The following is a 22,606-nucleotide window of genomic DNA, read 5'->3' as shown; positions in this document are numbered from 1 at the left end:
GAGACAGGTGTTCGTTATTTGCGCTTAACCCACTCACTCACCGCGCGTCTCCTGACGCTCTCCCCCGCTGCAGGGTTCGCTAAACCACGCCCCCCCCCCTGCCACAAGTACATTGAAATATTCTGACACAAGATTGTGTACACATTAAGAAGACATAAAGCATAAGCAATAAACATTATATATACAATAAATAATTGTTTGGGATATTCTATTGATTATATAATTGGATTTCCTCAGGTTTTGATTTTAGGTGTAAAGATTTAGTTTATGTCTGGTATTCACACAGAAAACTCTGCAGCGAGTCAGGCTTTTTTGTGACGGAGATGATTCAGGAGGAGCTAATCCCAAAGTGCTGTAATCAGATTATTTATTCTGTACTTTGAGGCCCAGACCTATCTTGGTCTACATCTCACTGTGTAACAGATGGTACAGCAAGGTCACTTACACACACACTTATTCAATCACATACTGGATGAAGTGTTCAGTCTTATCTGCTCTTGAACAAGTACTTCATGACTCTTATGATCACTTTTGAGGTCACTCATGCCAGATCAAACAGACATTTTTATGGCTGTATCGACATGTGTAAAAGTCATTAACACACTCGTAGTAATATTTCACACACCGAACAGCACTCTAAGGGCAGTATTGATGTGTCTGCTGCCATGACAGTCATTCTGCCTGGAGATATTTATCAGGACAAATAGCTAGACAGAGAAGACAAGATCTGGCAGGGATTCCCTCTGGTTTTGAACATTTCTACTGTTTTTTTAAAACTAAATGTTTGTACTTATGTGGGATGCAGTCCTCATGCTAAAGAGCGAGAGGCTGATAAAAGAGAACAGACTGATCTTGCTGCTGGCAGATGTGCTGCTTCATGCTCTGTGAGAATCAAAGTAGGCTGGTCATTTCATTGGTTCTCAAAGGATAGTGCTACATCTTAACGTATAAACTCAGACATCCCAAGTCTCCCGGAAGTTCCGGGAGTCTCCCGCATATTGAAAGCGGCTCCCTGAGACCCGCAAATTAGTTAAAATCTCCCGGAATCTAGACCGAGCGAGCAAAAGCGCGCATGCGAAACAGATACTGTGTTTCAAACCGTGTAGCGCACGCACGGCAGAGAGGGAGAGGGACCGAGAGACCTTGCGTGTGTGTGCTAATGTGCGTGTGTGCGAAGCGCATGTAAGACAGAGAGCATCCTGATTGGACTGTTTCTGCAAATCAACCAATCAATTGTCAGTGTGGGCGGGCTTTTATCTCTTGTCCCGAACAAAATTAATCAGTTATGTCTATCTAGAAACAGGAGCACCATTGCAGAGGGAGAGTGCCACAAAACAAAAAAAGTATAAGACACATTTTACGGCAGACTACACGAAAGTGTACTCCTGTCTTATAGGTGTCAAACATAATGACAGTCTTGCTCAAGAATTGCCCATGGAGTGTTATATGATTGCAAAAGGCATGTTGAGATGAGTTGACAAGTTTAATTTCATCTGCATATTATTCAGGTTAGTTGCCAAGGCTACATGAAAACAACCAACTCCTTAGACCTGTTTAAAGTTGCAATGGAAAATAAATAAAAGCAGTTTACATAAATTGTATAAGCAGATTATATAAATAGTAAAAGTAATCTACATATTTAAACATAATTAACGAATAATTACATAGGCCTATAGCTTATATAAATAATATTTTATGCTTTTATATCTGTTAGGGACCACAACATGTTAGGGAGGCTAAGCGCAGGGAAGGCTGCTCCAATATATCTCAGTTCTCCCATTCAGATAGGCAAAGTCTCACTAAGAAGGTGACTACAGCTGAGATGTATTTCCTTCCTTTTGGGGGGGGGGGGGGGGGGGGGGGAATACCTCCCTGAAATGACTTTTTGCAGGTTGGGATGTCTGTAAACTAATATACAAACAGTGTATTTAGTCTGATTGACTGATGATAACGTAAAATGTTCTAATGATGCAGTCATTGTTGCAAGTTGCACTGCATTAAAAAATTTGGGGTTTGTGGATTTGTACATTTTCCTTATGCTCACAGAGACTGCATTCATTTGAACATAAATACAGTAAGAACTGTAATATTGTTTTATAATTTGTGTCACTAAGACATTAGTAATGTTTTACTAATGTCTTACTCTTATAATTATTAATGTTGAAAACAGTTTCAGTGGAAACTTTCTTTAATAAACATAAAGTTCAGAAGAACTTGATTCAGTTGAAATAGAAATCTTTTGTAACATAAAAGTCTTTACTGTCACATTTGATCAATTAAATGGATATTTTCTGAAAAAAATTATTTAAAAAAAAGAGAGAGAGAAAAAAATAGTAAAGACTCCAAGTCGAACTGAAGTTTCCATTCAGTTCTTTGCTAAAATCTTGATGTGGATGTGTGTATTAATGAAGATTAGGGCATTTGTGAAAAAGTATATGCGTGCAGTTTTTATGTAAGAATGTAAAATCTGTCCTCTAACACTGAAAGCTTTTAAGTGAAGGATGACACGCACACCCTGGAGAATCAGTGTGCTTTTTACACTTCTGTGAACACAACATTCATGAAGGCTGCATTGCCCTGCTTCACTCTTTCCTAAGGGAAGGTTTGCTTTTCTTATTCACAGTTATAATCACAAGGACAAACTCAGTGAGGAACAAGTGGTATTTTACACTTCATTGTCAATAATACTGAAATCAATTCTTGTCTTTGGGAATAGGTCTGCCAAAAACAAACATAGATAGAATCATACAAATATATAAAACTGATCTTCTGAAAATAAAAACAAAGTTGCCTGGAGAGATTGCAAATTTGTTTGTTTTTTTTTGTCCAGTGGTTCAAAACCATATTGACTCCAAGACCCCCCATTGTCCATAACAATAGGTTCCATGACTCTTCCAGTTCTTTGTGATTTACTTGATAAGGATTTTATTTTATTTTTTTGGAAGCAAAATGGTACTAAATGTCGGTGGACTGACCACGAAGCTATTGGCGATAACATATAGCGCAGTTGCAAAAAAAAAAAACTGACCCCCCCCCCCCCCCCCCCCTTTTGGGTAGCAAAAAAAAAAAATATTATTATTTATTCTTTTTTTTTGCTATCCAATAACATATAATTTCTACCCAATAACATATTCACATAACTGGAAAAATGCATATTGATTATAAAAAATCTGTTTTATTAATTTACAGTACCAGTAGTAGGGATGTAACGATTAACCGTGAGCTGGTTGAAAATTGATTCAAATATGTGATGATTTAAATCGGTTGAGATGCTAAACAAATTGCAATTCATTTAGGGGTAGGAGTTTATATGAATGCATGTCTGAGGGGAACTTAATGTCTTTAGAAAAGTTTAGATGATATTTTTTCTTTTCATCTTGCTTCTGTATAACGCATATTAAAGTTCATAAGTACAGTGCTGCTTTTTTACAGTGGTAACCAAGGAAACGCTTTAAGCGCCACCTGCTGGTGGAGAGTGAAACTGCATCTAGTTTAGCTCGTCTATTTTTTCAGATATTTTATATGATTAGTTTCACGAAACGCAAATCAAACAATTCTGTTTTTGCGTGAAAATTTTGAAATGAGAAATAATCTAATTTAAATTAAAAACGGCTCATTTTGCATGTATGCAGCATCTTTGTTTGGATCATGATTAAAATGCAGTGCTTGCCATTAATTTTAAATGGAAAGAGCACTGACAAGGCTTATTTTGTTTATATGAAGAGATTTATTTTAGTTGTGTTATTTATTTGATTTAGGGCTTGTTTTAAATTTTTTTATTTCGTTTTAGTATTTACATTTACATTCTATTTACATTTAGTCATTTAGCAGACGCTTTTATCCAAAGCGACTTACAAATGAGGACAACAGAAGCAATCGAAACCAACAAAAGAGCAGTAATATGCAAATTCTATATTAGTATATTATTATAGTTATATTTCAATTTCACAAAGAAATGTGCAGCATTTTTTCCAAGCCATAATAAAAGGACACATTTAATTAATTAATTTTGTAAAAAAAAAAATTGTGAATCAAATCGAATCGTGAAATCAAAATCGTGAATCGAATCGTCAGTTGAGTGAATTGTTACATCCCTAACCCGTAGGCTACCTTATATGTAATGATTTTCCAAAATGATGAGAACCTTAATTCTGGAAAGAAAAAACTGTTGAAGTAAAATGAAAATGTATTAATTAAGAAAGAAAGTGTTGATTTTCATTGTTTTACCTTATTTTAATGTTTGTCTTATGTTGAGTCATTTTAAGTCATTTTTTTAGACAGTGGTTATTATCTTTAAGGCTAACATCTGCATGTTGTTGTGCTTGCAAGTTTGCAAAATGAACTTTTAGCAGATAAACACATTTAAAATGTATAGGCCTTCTCCTCTGGAGAAATGGACAAAACATATTGATGACTCATCCTGCACTGCAGATTTTGGTCCAGTCATGTTCTCTCTAAAAATGAGAATGTCCCTCACCATAAATTATAAATAGCACCTACAACCATAGAAAATATGTCAGGAAAGAAAGTTCGCATTTTGTGTTCTGTCTCTCTCTCGTTCTCTCTCTCTATGTTAGAAAGTCTATCTCAGTCACTGTCCAAACTTATGTAGAACATAAAAGTCCCTGAGCTCAACCGACACACACTTTTCCTGTCCTTGTGTCTCTTGCTCTGTAGAACGTGAACATACGTGTGCACACACATGCAGACTGAATGTTCCTTCAGTTTCAAGAGCATCAATAATTTGTGACAAGAGTTCAAGGGACAGACCTTAGTCAGTATCAGAGACTGTGTGTGTGTGTGTGTTCTGGCTAGTCAATAGAAATGTCAGTATACTGGCATGTAATTCCAGCCCATCGTCTCTGGTTCTCTCACAGAGCAGCAGTATGTTTTTCTCAGTCAGTAATGTTACCACAAGAGCACAGTTATATCTCATCTGTAATAGGATAACAATGTCAATGTCAATGTCACCTTTATTTATATAGCGCTTTAAACAAAATACATTGCGTCAAAGCAACTGAACAACATTCATTAGGAAAACAGTGTCAATAATGCAAAAATGATAGTTAAAGGCAGTTCATCATTGGATTCAGTTATGTCATCTCTGTTCAGTTAAATAGTGTCTGTGCATTTATTTGCAATCAAGTCAACGATATCGCTGTAGATGAAGTGTCCCCAACTAAGCAAGCCAGAGGCGACCGCTGCAAGGAACCGAAACTCCATCGGTGACAGAATCGAGAAAAAAACCTTGGGAGAAACCAGGCTCAGTTGGGGGGCCAGTTCTCCTCTGACCAGACGAAAACAGTAGTTCAATTCCAGGCTGCAGCAAAGTCAGATTGTGCAGAAGAATCATCTGTTTCCTGTGGTCTTGTCCTGGTGCTCCTCTGAGACAAGGTCTTTACAGGGGATCTGTATCTGGGGCTCTAGTTGTCCTGGTCTCCGCTGTCTTTCAGGGATGTAGAGGTCCTTTCTAGGTGCTGATCCAGCATCTGGTCTGGATACGTACTGGATCCGGGTGACTGCAGTGACCCTCTGATCTGGACACAGACTGGATCTGGTGGCCACGGTGACCTCGGAACAAGAGAGAAACAGACAAATATTAGCGTAGATGCCATTCTTCTAATGATGTAGCAAGTACATAGGTTGTTATGGGAAGTGTTCCCGGTTCCGGTTTACCTAATTAATGCAGCCTAAAAATCCTTTAACGGATTTGGATAATAAAAGCATATTAGTATGTTATGTGTATGCCAGGTTAAAGAGATGGGTCTTTAATCTAGATTTAAACTGCAAGAGTGTGTCTGCCTCCCGAACAATGTTAGGTAGGTTATTCCAGAGTTTGGGCGCCAAATAGGAAAAGGATCTGCCGCCTGCAGTTGATTTTGATATTCTAGGTATTATCAAATTGCCTGAGTTTTGAGAACGTAGCGGACATAGAGGATTATAATGTAAAAGGAGCTCATTCAAATACTGAGGTGCTAAACCATTCAGGGCTTTATAAGTAATAAGCAATATTTTAAAATCTATGCGATGCTTGATAGGGAGCCAGTGCAGTGTTGACAGGACCGGGCTAATATGGTCATACTTCCTGGTTCTAGTAAGAACTCTTGCTGCTGCATTTTGGACTAGCTGTAGTTTGTTTACTAAGCGTGCAGAACAACCACCCAATAAAGCATTACAATAATCTAACCTTGAGGTCATAAATGCATGGATTAACATTTCTGCATTTGACATTGAGAGCATAGGCCGTAATTTAGATATATTTTTGAGATGGAAAAATGCAATTTTACAAATGCTAGAAACGTGGCTTTCTAAGGAAAGATTGCGATCAAGTAGCACACCTAGGTTCCTAACTGATGACGAAGAATTGACAGAGCAACCATCAAGTCTTAGACAGTGTTCTAGGTTATTATAACAACTGTTACCGCTTAATGACACACACCTAAGGTTTCTACTGTAAACCACACTGTAATTTAATTCACATAAATATAGCAGTTGAAGTAACTTGTGCATCTTATAACAACATTCATCTCAGTTGAAAATTTACTGTCAGAGGTTTTGTAGGATGCCTGAAGTTTTAAATATTTTTCACAATTATTCAGTAAATTTGAGTGAAAAATTATATTTATATAAATTAAATAGACAGTCACACACACATACATATGTTTTGGTAAGTCTTTTCAATGGATCTTCCATTAACACGTGTGGTAAAAAGTTTTGGACCTTGATCTCTTCTGTTTATCTGACAGTGAGTCTCTCCACATGAGCTTTACTCAAAGTTCTTAATCGAATATTTCTCTAAATTCGCATCAGGTTTGTCTGTGAGAGAAAGAGAGCACTCTTCTCCAATTTCTGCTCTGTTCTTATGCCGCAGTGCAGGTATCATTGCAGATGTATCTGCGGCAGTTGCCCCCCCCCCCCCCCCCCAACACACACACATATCCACCCTCACATCACCAAAAACATGCACCTATCATAAAAACATTAAAAAATATAGAAACATATTACATAGCATACATTTTTTTTCTGTATTTTGCTTTTGAATGTATTTTCCTCTGACCCTGACTCTGGTTTTGGGTTTTCCTCATCTCATTTCTTTCATCGGTCCCTTTGTTCTTTGTCTGTGTGTTCAGCTGTTTTTAATTTCATAGAGATGAAAGAGGACCTTTGTGTGTTTGCAGTGTTTCCAGGTGTGTCTCACCAGGTTTTGTTTTTTTTGCAAGCTTTCACACTTTTAGCCACTATTACAGAGTCAAACTATAAAAGCTACTAAGATGTGCTTCAGTAGTGACAAGATGTTTCATTTGTAAGATCAACGTGAGCTGATAAGGGTGATCCTCACTTTCTATTCGTTTAATTATTGAGTGGTGTCACCTACCACACACACACTTGCTCTTGTCACAGGATCTGTGGCGTTGTTGTGTGTCCCGTGCAGACTGGCTAGAAGGTCACTGTGTGTGTGTGTGTGTGTCCAGTTGGTTTTGGGCAGGTGGTGTGATGCTGAGAGGCATCAGGCATTAAATGCAGCCACTGACGGTGACAAGCTCTCACACTGAGAGAGCAGCAGGTCAATATCTAATTACCCCACAGGAAGTGACATATATTCCTCTGTCTTCTAATCTCTCTCTCATTGGATATCTCTCTTAGTCTGTCTAGCTCTTCTCTCAGTCTCCACCTCTGCATGCTCTTCTCTTCTTCCATCTGTCCCCTCTTTTGTTTCTCCTCTTTATCCATCCATCTTCTTGTCTCACGTTCTCATTCTCTTTTAATAGGCGTCACCTGGCTGTTTGCGTGACTCTATGTCTTTCATTCTAAAGCAAGCGTGTCAGCTGACCATAAAAATGCAGATAAAAACCTCAGTCAAATGTCGTGTTATGTTTGGCTGTGTATTTTTTACATCACTGCTTGAATTTGCAAATGTACTCAAAAGACAGGTCTGTTTTGGACTGCTGATAAAAACCTCCTCTTGCACATAAGGTCTGATAGTAAGGATAGTTTCTGCTGACCCCCTTTTTTGTACAGTATTTCCCTGCTGATATTTTGGCAAAACAAAAATGAAAAAATTAATAGACCTATATATTTTAATTAAAAATAAGTGAAATGTCGGATTAAAAGTAATATTTACAAATAGTTTTATTTGAATAATATTAAATACAGTAATTTTATATATTCTATATAATGTAAAATGTATAATGTAAAAGTAGCTCAAATGTAAAAAAAATTATTTATATAAGTATTAAATGTATTATATAATATTAAATATAACAGTTCTTACAAATAAATATATTGATATGTATTAAATATTTTATTTACACAACCAAGCATATATACAAAAGCATGTTCATCTTTTATTGTGTATTCAATTATTTTAAATTTGCTGTATTACAGTAGTAGTTTTCATATTGTATTTATATAGAGAGAGAGAGAGAGAGCGAGAGAGTATTAAATATGAACTATTTTAATATTTAAATATAAATACAGAATACTATTTTATTTGCAATAGTTTTTAAATATAACAGCATACATATGGAATATTTTATATATTTACAAATATTATTGTTTTAATAAACAATACAACAAATCCATTATGTACTTTTAATCATACTCATAATAATTACCGAATTGCCCTGGTTCTTTCAATACATTGACAGCAGGGGGCTCCACTCATGTGAGAGTTGCTGTTACACAGGGTCTTTCCTCAGTAATTTCCTAGAAGAGGATTCACTATTCGCATATGGAAGGTGCTACAAGAATAGTTGCTTATTCCCTGGAGGGAACCTCAGTATTGATCAGTCGTGAGGTCAGATGATACACGGTTTCCTGCTTTAATGATGACTGCTCCACTAAAATAGCACCACCCCAGTCTCACGGAAGCCATCTTGGCTCTGCTGGATTATTCTGTGCTGCAGTCTTCCGGGATGATAGGATTACACATCCAGCCAATAGAAACAGAGGATTTATGCAAGGTGATGTACTGTATTATGTTAATACACTGAAAGGTCAAAACTGTCCATGATAGATTAATTAACTCAAGCTCAGGCTATATATTTCTAATCGGATAAAATCATCAGCCTGTTAGATGAAAACAAAAGTTGAATATTCTCCAGAGTCTGAACTTTGAGCTCTGTCTTCTTTAAGTTAAAGAACAAAGTATGAAAAATTAGATTTAAGATGTTTTGAAGCGCATGCACTCTCTGAACTGTGTATGTGTGCAGGTTTCATTAAACATCTTTTCTGTGATCTGAAACAGACACATATTCAACCTAATCAGAGCGTCTTTGATGATCAAGAGTCTTTGTGATGCCACACTCTCAAGTTCTGTATTCTTTTAGCAAATGAAATGAGGTGAAATGACTTCTTTGAGGTGAGAGGATGGACGGTTGTGTTTGGACACTTCCCATGATCCACCATCTGCCAGACCTTCAGATTTCAAACTGAAATCACAGTGAATGTAGAGGAAATTACTTAAAATGTTGTGATTTTACATTGCAGGTATACTTAACACTCAGTTTCTGTGACTGATTGTCTAAAGTGAATTAACGGATTATTCTTGGTGTTTTAGTATGGGCGATCGGATAGCTATCGCGTGGCCACCACGCAAGATAAAGATGATAAAGGTTCTCCAAAAAAGAAGGGTACGAAGGATCTTGATGATCTGAAGAAAGAAGTTCCCTTGGTAAGAATCACACTGACAAAGCAGCATGGCAGCAATCTTTTTCTTTTCTTAATTTTCTTTATTACCTTCCATTTCAGACTGAACACAAGATGTCCGTTGAGGAAGTATGCCGGAAATTTCAGACAGACATTGTTCAGGTAAACCCACAAATGATTTAGTGTTTGCTAAAACCAGGCTTCCGTGTTTGCTAAAAAACACCCTTGTCCAATTATAAATGTGTTGTTTATAGGTGATTTAAATTTTTTTTACATAGAGCAGAAAATATTCACATTTTAGGAAGCACTTCTCCTTATTGACCACTAGAGAGCTCCATACTCTGTATAATACATTGGTTTAAAACATAGACTGTATAAAAACAAGTAGAATACATACACTAGCTGTAATGTTGACAAAGCTGGTTGTTTTTCAGACTTTTCAATTAACAGAAACTAAGAGTTTCAGTAGGTATAGCAGATTTATGGAATATAAAAAATATGATAAATATTTAGAAGATATTTGACTGTGATTCATTTCATGATTCAAGAAGTTTCTATAACTGTATTATTCAATTAAAACAACAGTTTTTGACGGGAGAAATAAAAATAAGAAATAAAATGCCAAATGATACATTTTAAGGTTTGTTTGTATCACTAAGATTATTTAAAATAAGTGTTTGTTAATTTATTTAACTATTTAATAATATTTTATATATTTTTACATATTTCAGAAAATGCTTAACTTTAGTGCTACATTTTTAAAAACAATTTTTGGGTATGGATGTTGTGCTGATCTACTTATTATTGACCACTAGGGAGCACTATACTCTATGTAATACATTTGATGCATTCTTTTTGATAAATAAACAAATAAAAGTGTATTTTAAATAAATTCAAGTAATCTTTTCACCTCATTGTATGTTTACTGAGGCCCCCTGGATGAGAACCACTAGCATAATAGACCCTTATTAGTACACAGCATACTTGATATGTTCATGCAGTGAAACATTGAATTTGCATTTGAAAGTAACCTTTTCTTTGTTTCTTTTTTTTATTATGCAAGTAAAGAATGTGACAATGATTACAAGTGCCAAATACAAAATTACTTGGACAAACGAACATATAAACTGATAGCTAACATTTAATACTTCTGATAACTCCTGTATATGTATTCTTGTAAGTGTGTGTGTGTGTGTGTGTGTGTGTGTGTGTGTGTGTGTGTGTCTGTGTGTATCTAGGTGTGTGGGAGGAAGCACAAATCATTGAGTATCTAACAGGTTTAAAAAGTATAACCAAAAAAAAAAAAAAAAAAAAAAAAAAAACAATATATATATATATATATATATATATATATATTATATATATATATATATAATAATTAGGGGTTTACCAGTGGAGACAAGTATTGTTAGCAATAATAATGATGACAAAGATACCTGTAACAACAACAATAATAATAATAAGGATTTCACTGAGATTGGAAAAGGGTGGAGGACAGTGAAGGCCACAAGTAATAATAATGATATTAATCATTATAGTAATAAATTATCAATTCATAAATATTAAATAGATGATTAGGGTGGCCCCCGATGTCTTAGTGGCTACAACATGCCATAGCTTAATCCCATGCCCATCTCATGCCATAGTGGGATTGCCTAGGAAAGATGACGTGGGACAACAGGGCACAAAGTACTCCCCACCATCCCTCAAAATACCAGCCATACCCGGCCACTACCTGCATACCACACTTGTCTTATTTATTTACGTATATGTTTTGAGGTATAGATGTGTCTATGTCTCAGCTAGTTTGTGATGCATTAAAAATTGAGACTTGTAGTGCAGGCCAGGCTAGAGACCCGGCCCACCCACACGGCCCACTCGCCCTGTGTATGTGTCTCACCCCTTTGTTTTCAATTAGTATACATACATGTACACACACACACACACACATAGACAAACACACACACATCATGTATTTATATATATATATATATATATATATATATATATATATATATATTAGATATGTGATGCATTAAAAAAGTGAGGCATGCATGTCAGAACCAGCTAAGGTGAGAGATCCTGGAAGAAAGAGTTCAAAGAGACGGCGGGGAGACACAAGCCCCATGCCCCACACCACCTCCACACATCCACCCACCCACCAATATTTTATTTTATTTATTAGTGCTTACTTATCTTTGTTGTCCTTCACCCTTCCCCAAAATGTCCAACTATTAAATATATAAAAAGAAAACAAATGTGTGGATTGGATATGTTCATATAAACCATATTCGGTGGTATTATTATAATAGTAGAAATAAAGTATATAACAATATTACATGTATATATATATATATATATATATATATATATATATATAAACATACAAAAACATATCCACATATATACTGTATATCTGTATATCTACACATATTATATTTATTCCCCTTGTTCCCCTTCTCTTTCTATGTTTGTATAATTGTTGTTAGGAAAGTGCGTGGGTCCGGTACCAGGTTTCTGATGTATATTAAGATAAGTCAAAAATGGATTCCAGATGCCTGTAAATATGAATATATTTTTCTTGTTTGTGTATGTGATTTTCTCTAATGCAATATATTCTATAAGGTTAGTCCAGTAGTTTAAATGTATAATTTGTTTTTGATTTCCAGTTTAGCAGAATCATTTTTGGGGTGATATTTAGAGAGATGAGGGGTGGATTTTTGTATTTAATTGGAAGATTATCAATTTATGTACTATTACCCAGTAAACAAAGTGATGGAGACAGAGGAATCCTGGAGATACTGTTCTCCCCCAAGACCATACTTCTGGACTAGTGTTAAATTATATAGGTTGGTTATTTTGAAATAAATGATAGAGGTGTGTTATTCCTTTTTGTTGCCATGATTAAAAAAATAGATAGGTTAGTTGTATAGTTGAAAGTCAGGGTTGAGCCAGATTGAGGTGTATCTACATGGTGATAGTGATGAATTATTAATTTTATTCACTTTCAACCAAGCTATCAGATTTGTCGCAGTTGTAGTGTTCTGAAAGTTATTAATTCTCTTGATTGACGTTGGCAGGAAACCGAGAGCTGCGATTGAGGTATTTTTGCATTGATTTTGTTCCAATTCTATCCATGAGTTACTATAGTTGTTTTTGTGAATCCAATTAACTAACTGAGTTGATAAGAAGTAAAATTGAAAGTTTGGGGCTTCTAGACCACCCTGTAATTTTGTCAGTGATATTTTTGGTGCTTCGTTTTTCCAGTAGAAGTGGGAAGTTAATGAATCAAGTGATTTAAACCATTTATCTGTGGGTGTTATTGGAAGCATTGAGAACAAATAATTGATTTGAGGTAAATGTTTCATTTTAACTGTAGCAATGCGACCTATAAGTGAGAGATCATAGTTAGTTAGATAGTTTGAGATCATCTTCAATCTTTTTTAAAAGGGGAGTGTAATTGAGATGAAACAGTTCTGACAGTTTGGGGGAAAAATTGATACCCAGATATGTGATGTTACCAGTGCAAAGTGGGAGAGAAATGTTATGAGCTGTATCCCAAGCATCTTTTGAAAGCGGTAGTATAGTTTATTTTTTTTCCAGTTTATTGTGTAGTCTGAAATTTTGGGGAAAATATTTATAATTTTGAAGGTTTCTTGTAGTGAGTTATGAGGCTCCTGTAAGCATAATAGTAAGTCATCTGCATAAAGACAGAATTTATGTTGTGTTAATATCTTGTATTCCTTGAATTTTATTTTTTTGTCATATTGCTATTGCAAGAGGTTCTATAAAAATGGCAAATAATGATGGTGAAAGTGGGCATCCTTGTCTGGTCCCCAGTTGAAGTGTGAAGCCTTGTGATTACTGTGGCCCAAGGTGAAGTGTGCCTTTTCAGCATCTAGTGAAACAATAACAGTTTTGGTTAGAAAGTAACCTTTGCTAATGATTAATTCAATTAAATTTTTGCATTTTAGCTACTTGTTTGAACCTGAGTGGCACGACATTGATTTAGTCATTTTAGGCAATCGTCTCTCTTTCTCTCTTCACAAAAGGGTTTAACTAATGCAAAGGCTAGGGAGTTTCTGGCAAGAGATGGGCCAAATGCTCTGACCCCACCTCCCACAACACCCGAGTGGGTTAAATTCTGTCGTCAGCTGTTCGGAGGTTTCTCCATCCTGCTGTGGATAGGAGCCATTCTCTGTTTCCTGGCCTACGCCATTCAGGCTGCTACTGAAGATGAGCCAGCTGGAGATAACGTGCGTATACATTCACACGCTAGCACTCTATACTGCTTCAGTGAATCCACATTGAATATGAATACATGAATATAATATTTGAATGCGTCTTCTTTGTTCTCCTCTCAGTTGTACCTGGGTATCGTGCTGTCTGCTGTGGTCATTATCACAGGCTGCTTCTCCTACTTCCAGGAGGCAAAAAGCTCCAAGATCATGGAGTCATTTAAAAACATGGTCCCCCAGGTACTGGAAACAATCCAAGCAAACTTAAAATACACAGAAACAGTGAGTAGAAATGTCTGTCTTTCTATTCACAGCAAGCATTAGTAATCCGCGAAGGAGAGAAGATGCAGATCAACGCTGAGGAAGTGGTAGCAGGCGACCTGGTAGAGGTCAAAGGTGGAGACCGAATCCCAGCAGACCTTAGAATCGTCTCTTCTCATGGCTGCAAGGTTTGTGGTTTATAAACTCCAATCCTTTGTAAGCAATCCTATTTGTTTTGCTACCCATTGGGCAACTGTGTGTCTCTGATATCATCCGAAGGTGGATAACTCCTCCCTCACCGGCGAATCAGAACCTCAGACGAGATCACCTGACTGCACTCATGACAATCCTCTGGAAACCCGTAACATCGCTTTCTTCTCCACTAACTGTGTGGAAGGTTCGGGATTTGCTACAGTGAAGTGATGAACTATGTAAAAGTCAAGTTCAGACGTGTGAGGTTTTTTGTTTCTCTATCAGGCACTGCTCGTGGTATTGTGGTCTGCACTGGCGATCGCACCGTGATGGGCCGCATTGCCACGCTGACCTCAGGACTGGAGACAGGGAAAACCCCCATCGCCAAGGAGATTGAGCACTTTATTCACATCATCACAGGCGTGGCTGTCTTCCTAGGAGTGTCTTTCTTCATTCTGTCTATCATTTTGGGATACAGCTGGCTGGAGGCCGTCATTTTCCTCATCGGAATCATTGTCGCTAATGTGCCTGAGGGTCTGCTGGCTACAGTCACTGTGAGCACGTGCAGTCATCTAAGCATTTAAGCATTACAGTTCAGTAAGGGTAGAAACTAGGGGTTGGTAGTTCTAGTAGACACGATTAATGGAAGAAATTTGTCAGCCAGTAGAGACTTTGGTCTATTGTCTCTATCGTGGATACAAACTTATTGTTTGCACACATTTTTAAGCATTACTGTTTAAAACAAGTGGTTTTAAGTTGTTACAATGCATGCAGTACAATACTATATGCGCATGCTGTCTGGTTATACATATATATATATATATATATATATATGCTTTATAGGCCATGAATGGTTAAATACACACACTCTTATGTGTCAAAATGCCCTTCTTTGCAGCTGTCCTTGTAAACACAGTAATTAAGGTCCTAAGTAGAAAGAAAACAACTGAGAAAGAAAACATGTGTAACAGTATATTGGATCTGGGCAGCTCTTAAAGTGACAGCAGTCTAATATTCCTGCTGTCTGTCATTCATGTTAATCAAACAACAAAACTGTTTTTAAATTTAGGCTAGTATTAGTTTTTTAAAGCAAAAAATAACCACATCAAGATATATATTGTCACTGTAAAATAAAATGACTCTCATTGTGATATAAGATATTGGTTATATCGCCCACCCCTTCTAGGAATTAGGAATCAAAAACACAAAGTTTGACCAGTGAAGTCCAAAATATAATCAACCAGGGTGGTCTGATTCCCAACTGAATGACTTTCATTATAAAGTTCTTTGCAGTGCATCAGAACCTTGACTTCACACCAGTTTTAGAGCCTTTATGTATATTTTTAGAGAAGCATTTAGCACAACCAGTGTAGTCCGATTTCTGGGCAAAAGACTCTTTATATTGCATCAAAACATAGAGTGAATATAACAGTTAATATGTTGCATCTAAAAAGTGTAAACACAATTTTGCAAGAATTGTTTTAAATGTATTTATTATTTAAAATGATCAATTCATAATCATTTTGCAATTAAAATATTTTTTATCTGTTATTTTATATTTTTTAATATTCCTTCCTCAGATAATGAATAATGGATCCATTAAGGAAAATAACAATTTAGACAAATTAGGACTCATTTTATATCCCTTAATGTAATTGAATTAATCTCCCTAATGTCTCTTTAATCTCAGGTGTGTCTCACTTTGACGGCAAAGCGTATGGCTCGGAAGAATTGCCTGGTTAAGAATCTCGAAGCTGTAGAGACACTAGGATCCACCTCAACTATCTGCTCGGACAAAACTGGAACTCTGACCCAGAATCGAATGACTGTCGCACATATGTGGTTCGACAACCAGATCCATGAAGCTGACACCACTGAAGATCAGTCTGGTTTGTTCTTTTCTTCATTTTAAGATCTGAATGATGATCTAGTCTTACTCACTTTGTGACACCAGTTTTTCCCTCCAGAGTCTAAGTTGATCTCTTTCTGTAGGTGCATCATTTGATAAGAGCTCAGCGACATGGGTGGCTCTGGCCCGTGTGGCAGCTCTGTGTAACAGGGCTGTGTTTAAGGCACAACAAGACTCTCTACCCATCCTAAAAAGGGACGTTGCGGGTGATGCTTCTGAGTCCGCCCTGCTCAAGTGTATCGAGCTGTCCTGTGGCTCAGTCAAGATGATGAGAGAAAAGAACAAGAAAGAAGCCGAAATCCCATTCAACTCTACCAACAAATACCAGGTTACTGATTTTCAAAATCGAACAGAAAATAGTGATGTTACAATCGATGAAAAAAAAGCTGAGGTTCAACAAACAAACAATAAGACATTGTGTAGTGCAAATATAGTCGTTATTGTGAAAATAGTGGAACTAAATATTGTTTGGTTCTGATAAAAGACTAAATGTAGATCTGAAATCCTTTTATTTGAGACAAATGTGGATAATAAAGTGTCTGGGGCTCCTCTGCAGCATATAAACGGGGTGTAATCACAAACTTAGTTAAGTGTAAGTCATGCCTCTTTCCATATTTTTCCCAGCTGTCCGTCCATGAGACAGAAGACCCCAACGATAACCGCTACCTGTTGGTGATGAAGGGGGCTCCAGAGCGCATCCTAGATCGTTGTTCCACCATAATGCTGCAGGGTAAAGAGCAGCCCATGGATGAGGAGATGAAGGAGGCCTTCCAGAATGCCTACCTGGAGCTTGGAGGACTTGGGGAGCGAGTGCTGGGTGTGTATATATGGTATTATTACATGGCACTCTAGAATACTCAAATCTGATTGGTCAGTCACAGAATTTTTTGCATTTTTGTATAATAGTCACTAAACTGCATAATTGACCATAGTTCATTATCTACATGTTAATATAGAGAAATGTAACATTGTTACAAAAGAAACCCCTTTATGATAAATGAATGGTTATAAAATATAACTGCCTTAAACTTTACTATATTTAAAAATCGATTATATTAAACTTGTTGCATTATAAGGTTTGATTTGTTGTTGTTTTTTCCTTCTTTTTTTCCCCAAACGGAATAAATTGCATTTTAAAAATATATCTTAATAAAAAACAGTTATTTACAGTTTTTACTGTGTTTTTCATTAAAAAAAAACTTCATGGGCATAAGAAATATCTTTAAAAACATTAAAAATTAAAAACATAAAAAAAAAAAAATTATGTAAAAACGTCTGAACTTGCCTTCTTTCCACAGGATTCTGCCACCTCTTACTGCCTGAGGACCAGTACCCTAAAGGCTTTGCCTTTGACACAGAAGATGTGAATTTCCAGACAGATAACCTTTGCTTTGTGGGACTGATGTCAATGATCGACCCGCCCCGTGCTGCCGTGCCTGACGCTGTGGGAAAGTGCCGTTCTGCTGGAATCAAGGTCATCATGGTGACAGGAGATCACCCCATCACTGCCAAGGCCATCGCCAAGGGTGTGGGCATCATCTCAGAGGGCAACGAGACTGTGGAAGACATCGCTGCCCGCCTCAACATCCCCGTCAGTCAGGTCAATCCCAGGTAATGCAATGACCAGCGCTGTAAATGAACATGGCACCGCAACATACATTAATGATGCGGACAGGTGGGCAACATTTTGTGTGCAAAAAAAAAGAAGATCAATTGTCTGTCAATAGTATAGCATTGAATGAAGCATAGCTCACACAGAAATCACCTCCAAGCCAAGCAGCTTTCTGTTGGCCAACGTGGCCCACTTGAACCTACTGCAAAATCTGAATGGCAAAATATTAGAGTTTGCCTTAAAAATTTGCCGGATGAAGTGATTGCAATCTACTACAAACAAGTATTTATCAGTATTTATGGTTTTGTGTGTTTTAGGGATGCCAAAGCTTGTGTGATTCATGGAACAGATCTGAAGGACTATTCTCAAGAGCAAATAGACGAAGTTCTGCGGAACCACACTGAGATTGTGTTTGCCAGGACGTCTCCTCAGCAAAAGCTCATTATTGTAGAGGGTTGCCAGCGACAGGTAAACACACATCTTGCATTTCAAGATTATGTTCCTCAGTCCTCCAAAAGTCCTTTGTAGTTTTAATAATATCTCTATTTTAGATTTCTACATGTCCTGTTTATGTTTCTGTCACTTAGGGAGCCATTGTGGCTGTAACAGGTGATGGTGTGAACGACTCTCCGGCCCTGAAGAAGGCTGATATCGGGGTCGCTATGGGCATTGCTGGGTCTGATGTGTCTAAACAGGCAGCTGACATGATTCTTCTGGACGACAACTTTGCCTCCATTGTTACTGGAGTAGAAGAAGGTGAGTAAGACAAGAAGAGTCTAGTGAATTGGAGGGCAGGACCAATGATCAAACAACATATAAAAATCCATTTTTCCCCATGCAGGCCGACTTATCTTTGATAATTTGAAGAAGTCCATTGCGTACACCCTGACCAGCAACATCCCTGAGATCACTCCCTTCCTGTTCTTCATTATCGTCAATATCCCTCTGCCCCTGGGCACCATCACGATCCTCTGCATCGACCTAGGAACTGACATGGTAAGCAAAAAAAACAGAAAAGGAAAACAGGAGAAATAATGACCTGCTCTCACACTAATATATACACACACAAACATGAACAAAAATGCAACTTTCTCTCTACCTTCACAGGTTCCTGCTATTTCCCTAGCTTATGAAGCTGCGGAGAGTGACATCATGAAGAGGCAGCCCAGGAACCCTCTGAGAGACAAACTTGTGAACGAGCGTCTCATCAGCATTGCTTACGGACAAATTGGTTAGTCACAAAAAACTTAGAACTGTCAGCTGTGCTACAAGCTACTGATATTTGGGTGAAAAATTTCAATTGTGAGTTAAAGGCCTGAAAAATTTCTTATCCAATTATCATTACAGGAAAAGTTTTTTTTTTTTTTTTTTTACTTAAAAGAAATCTAAAAGAGGATACTTAATGTATATTAAACTGTTAATTATTCGTCACTAATGACACTTTTGTTTACTGTAATGCATCCTTGCTGAAGAAAAGTATTGTTTTTTTATTTATATCACTGATCCATTCGAAACAATAGCATATATCTCATCCAGACATTGGAACATTAAACATAAAGCATTAAACATTTGAACAAATCAGCTCACCTACATATTTGAGCATAGTACCCCCAAAAAAAACTAGAATATATGACAAACAACAATGAAACCGTGTTAAACCGTGTTATATCTCTTTATAAATTGGAAAAACTGATAAATATTAAAATTGTGTGGGCATCTGTGCAAAACAAAATTAAGCATGTGCTTGTGTGTGTAGGTATGATCCAGGCTTTGGGTGGTTTCTTCAGCTACTTTGTGATTTTGGCTGAGAATGGCTTCCTGCCTTCACTGCTGGTGGGTATCAGACTCAACTGGGATGATCGTTCACTGAACGACCTGGAGGACAGTTACGGACAGCAGTGGGTGAGTGTTTTCACGTGTTGAGGAAGTGTTTAGATCTCATACATGTCTCATGAGAGGTCCAGAGATGTTGTAAGGTGTTGTGTTCATGTTCCCCAGACGTACGAGCAGAGGAAGATTGTCGAGTTCACATGTCACACAGCGTTCTTTGTCAGTATTGTGGTTGTACAGTGGGCTGATGTCATCATTTGCAAGACCAGACGCAACTCAGTATTCCAGCAGGGCATGAAGTGAGTTCAGGAAGTGTGTGTGTTTTCATTTATGTGTTTGTATTCACAAGAACAATTGATGTAATTGTGTTTCTCCTTTCACAGGAATAAGATTCTGATTTTTGGGCTGTTTGAAGAAACCGCTCTTGCTGCGTTCCTCTCATACTGCCCGGGCATGGATGTGGCCCTCAGGATGTACCCGCTCAAGTGAGTTTAACACTGTTAGATCGGGTCTCCACGCCAGATAAAAATTAGGATCCAGCCCCGTACGCCAGATCCTGTCAGAAAACATCAGTTTGTCCAGTAACAAAACAACTAGCCAGCAGAGCTGTTGATAGCCAAAATGAGTGTTTAACACTACTATCAGTATATTGTATATTGAAATTATTATTATTATTATTCACTATGTATTATGCATTAATTTCTTATTCAGAATACTGTTATTGAGCTTGTGAATGTAAAATCTTCATGCCACTGTGCAAACTGGCTCTCTAAATATATTTCTTAATTTTATTCAATTATTGAGAACCTAAAAATAATCGAATCCAACTGAAATTGATTCAGATTCGGATTTCATGATTCATTTTATTACTAAATAATCAATATAATTACTAGGTCAATCATAAATGCTCATGTGAGACACATGACCTAAAGTTATGCTATAGACACAAATGTTCCCAAACATGTACACAAACATCTCATAATCTGTATATGGTACTCTCTTCTCATTTGTCTCTCTCTTGTCTCCAGGCCGAGCTGGTGGTTCTGTGCGTTCCCATACAGTTTCTTAATCTTTGTGTATGATGAGGTCCGAAAGTTGCTCCTGCGCCGGAACCCTGGTGGTACGTGTTCCTTCATATGGTCGTATAGACGCATGCACAAAATTTTTTATAAGCATGTCTTGCGTTAAGATCCCAAATTGGTTTATTCAATTTCTTTCTTTAAATCAGGGATACAGTACATCAGTGTTCAGCATAGAATTATAAATGATATTTCATCAGTGTGCAAATGATGAATCCTGCTATTTATCTTTTTTGCAGGATGGGTGGAAAAGGAGACATACTATTGATCAACAAATCATCTTCACTCACATTCCTACATCTTCCATTTTGTTCTACTACTTCTCTTCCCAACCGAGACGCACAACCATCCTCTCCCGCCCTCAACGAGACAGCAGCTTTAAGCTAATAACACGTCTCTCTCCCCAAAGACTTCCAAACTCTCAAATGTCCACATCATGCCCCCCATTTCCTATTATAATCTTTGCATGTATTTTCACATGACTGTGTACGCGAAGTCTACTATATATATAAAATTGGCAGCTGCATAATCATTAAGTAGATTCGAAAGGAGCTTTTGACACTGAAAAGGGATTATGTACGCGCACCTATTAAAAAAGGCCGTCCCCTCCATCGATTCTTTACATCTATGCCTTTTCCCTCAACCTACACTCACACACAGAAACACCAATCACACCAAACCTGTTGTTGGACCCCAATGGACACACTAGACTAGTTTAACATTTTTCACTCATGTTTTGTTAATAATTGTGCTTGTTAGATGATTTGATGTTCTTTAATCACTAATGGAGGTGGCTTGGTGGCTTTGTTTATATTATTTTCTACTTGTATTGATTGATTGACATCAGCATCCTCTCTCACTTGTGCGTTCTTTGTTTGTGTGCTTGTTTGTTCTGCTTCATTAACCTCAAATCCTTCAATACACTCTCAGTCTCTGTGTTGTAGGGAAACGTTAACAATGCCACATCTGAGTAATCAAATAAAGGCATATCTGGGAAGACAGAAGCACTGAAAAACAGTATAAAATGATTATATTGTATGTTTGAACTCTCATAACTGAAACACACTTGAAGCAGGTCAGGTTTTGCACAGAAAACTAATATGGTGTTGAACATCAACAGCATCTCTGGAATAAAATCAACTGCCGACATGAACCGAGACACACTAGGTTTTGTTGTCCCCCTTTTATACCAGTTCAATTTGCTATTTTTTGTATCTTTATAATAACTGTTGAGATAGATTTCAGCTTTTATCTGTCATATCAACAATTTGTTCTCCTAATATCTGAATCGAGACACAAACTTTATCGTCCAAATCATTTCTGGACCAACCAATTGAGCCTGGTGTGTGCAAGTTCCAGCACTGGTTTATCAGGAGATGTGATTGCTATGAAGCAGTATCAGGTCTTGTTGTCTGTGTCTGTGCACGCATGTGTGTGTGTGTTTTGTGAGGTGAGGGACAGTGCGCTATTGGCTGTTCATCTGGCAGACATGTGAATATTGAGATTAAAGACTGAAGGACAAAACTACTGGCAGAAACATGTATCTGAAAGGTCAAATCCAATAAAACATCTAGTACATTTAATATTACCAAGTGATGTGTGACTCTTCATTTCTGCATCTTTATCTTCTTCTTTCCAAATATCTAATAAAATCGTTTTTTTTTCTTTCTAAGAATTGTAATATGGGATGTTACTGTTAAATCACTCTTATTTGAAGATGCTATTCAGTGCGTATTCGGTACCTTTTGTGTCCCCAGTAAAGATAATGATTCAACAACATCAATTTTAAAGTTGTCTTTGATGTAAACAAACAAACAAACACCTTGTGAACTTTATG

The 22,606-nt window shown here is 37.1% G+C and overlaps 1 protein-coding gene across 3 annotated transcripts in view; it reads left to right on the top strand.

Moving 5' to 3' along the window:
* The window catches only part of LOC132158315 (sodium/potassium-transporting ATPase subunit alpha-3), a 37,486-nt gene extending 15,129 nt beyond the window's left edge, over positions 1-22,357 (top strand). For 2 of the 3 annotated variants that reach the window (XM_059567676.1, XM_059567677.1), the window contains 20 exons: positions 9,560-9,673; positions 9,751-9,810; positions 13,701-13,904; positions 14,013-14,126; positions 14,201-14,335; positions 14,427-14,544; positions 14,625-14,893; positions 16,030-16,228; positions 16,332-16,576; positions 16,873-17,065; positions 17,547-17,859; positions 18,178-18,328; positions 18,448-18,616; positions 18,702-18,856; positions 18,968-19,091; positions 19,617-19,762; positions 19,859-19,989; positions 20,074-20,175; positions 20,719-20,810; positions 21,009-22,357. In XM_059567676.1, coding sequence (XP_059423659.1) covers positions 9,560-9,673; positions 9,751-9,810; positions 13,701-13,904; positions 14,013-14,126; positions 14,201-14,335; positions 14,427-14,544; positions 14,625-14,893; positions 16,030-16,228; positions 16,332-16,576; positions 16,873-17,065; positions 17,547-17,859; positions 18,178-18,328; positions 18,448-18,616; positions 18,702-18,856; positions 18,968-19,091; positions 19,617-19,762; positions 19,859-19,989; positions 20,074-20,175; positions 20,719-20,810; positions 21,009-21,037 — 3,063 coding nt within the window. In that variant the 3' untranslated portion in view covers positions 21,038-22,357. Of the gene's footprint in view, positions 1-9,559; positions 9,674-9,750; positions 9,811-12,137; positions 12,209-13,700; positions 13,905-14,012; positions 14,127-14,200; positions 14,336-14,426; positions 14,545-14,624; positions 14,894-16,029; positions 16,229-16,331; positions 16,577-16,872; positions 17,066-17,546; positions 17,860-18,177; positions 18,329-18,447; positions 18,617-18,701; positions 18,857-18,967; positions 19,092-19,616; positions 19,763-19,858; positions 19,990-20,073; positions 20,176-20,718; positions 20,811-21,008 lie in introns of those variants that run through there. The other variant, XM_059567678.1, reaches the window with a different exon arrangement.
* Positions 22,358-22,606: the final 249 nt, after the last annotated feature.

Source organism: Carassius carassius, chromosome 15, assembly GCF_963082965.1.
Source record: "Carassius carassius chromosome 15, fCarCar2.1, whole genome shotgun sequence".
Classification (NCBI taxonomy): Eukaryota; Metazoa; Chordata; class Actinopteri; order Cypriniformes; family Cyprinidae; genus Carassius; species Carassius carassius.
This window is presented reverse-complemented; position numbering and strand designations above follow the sequence as displayed.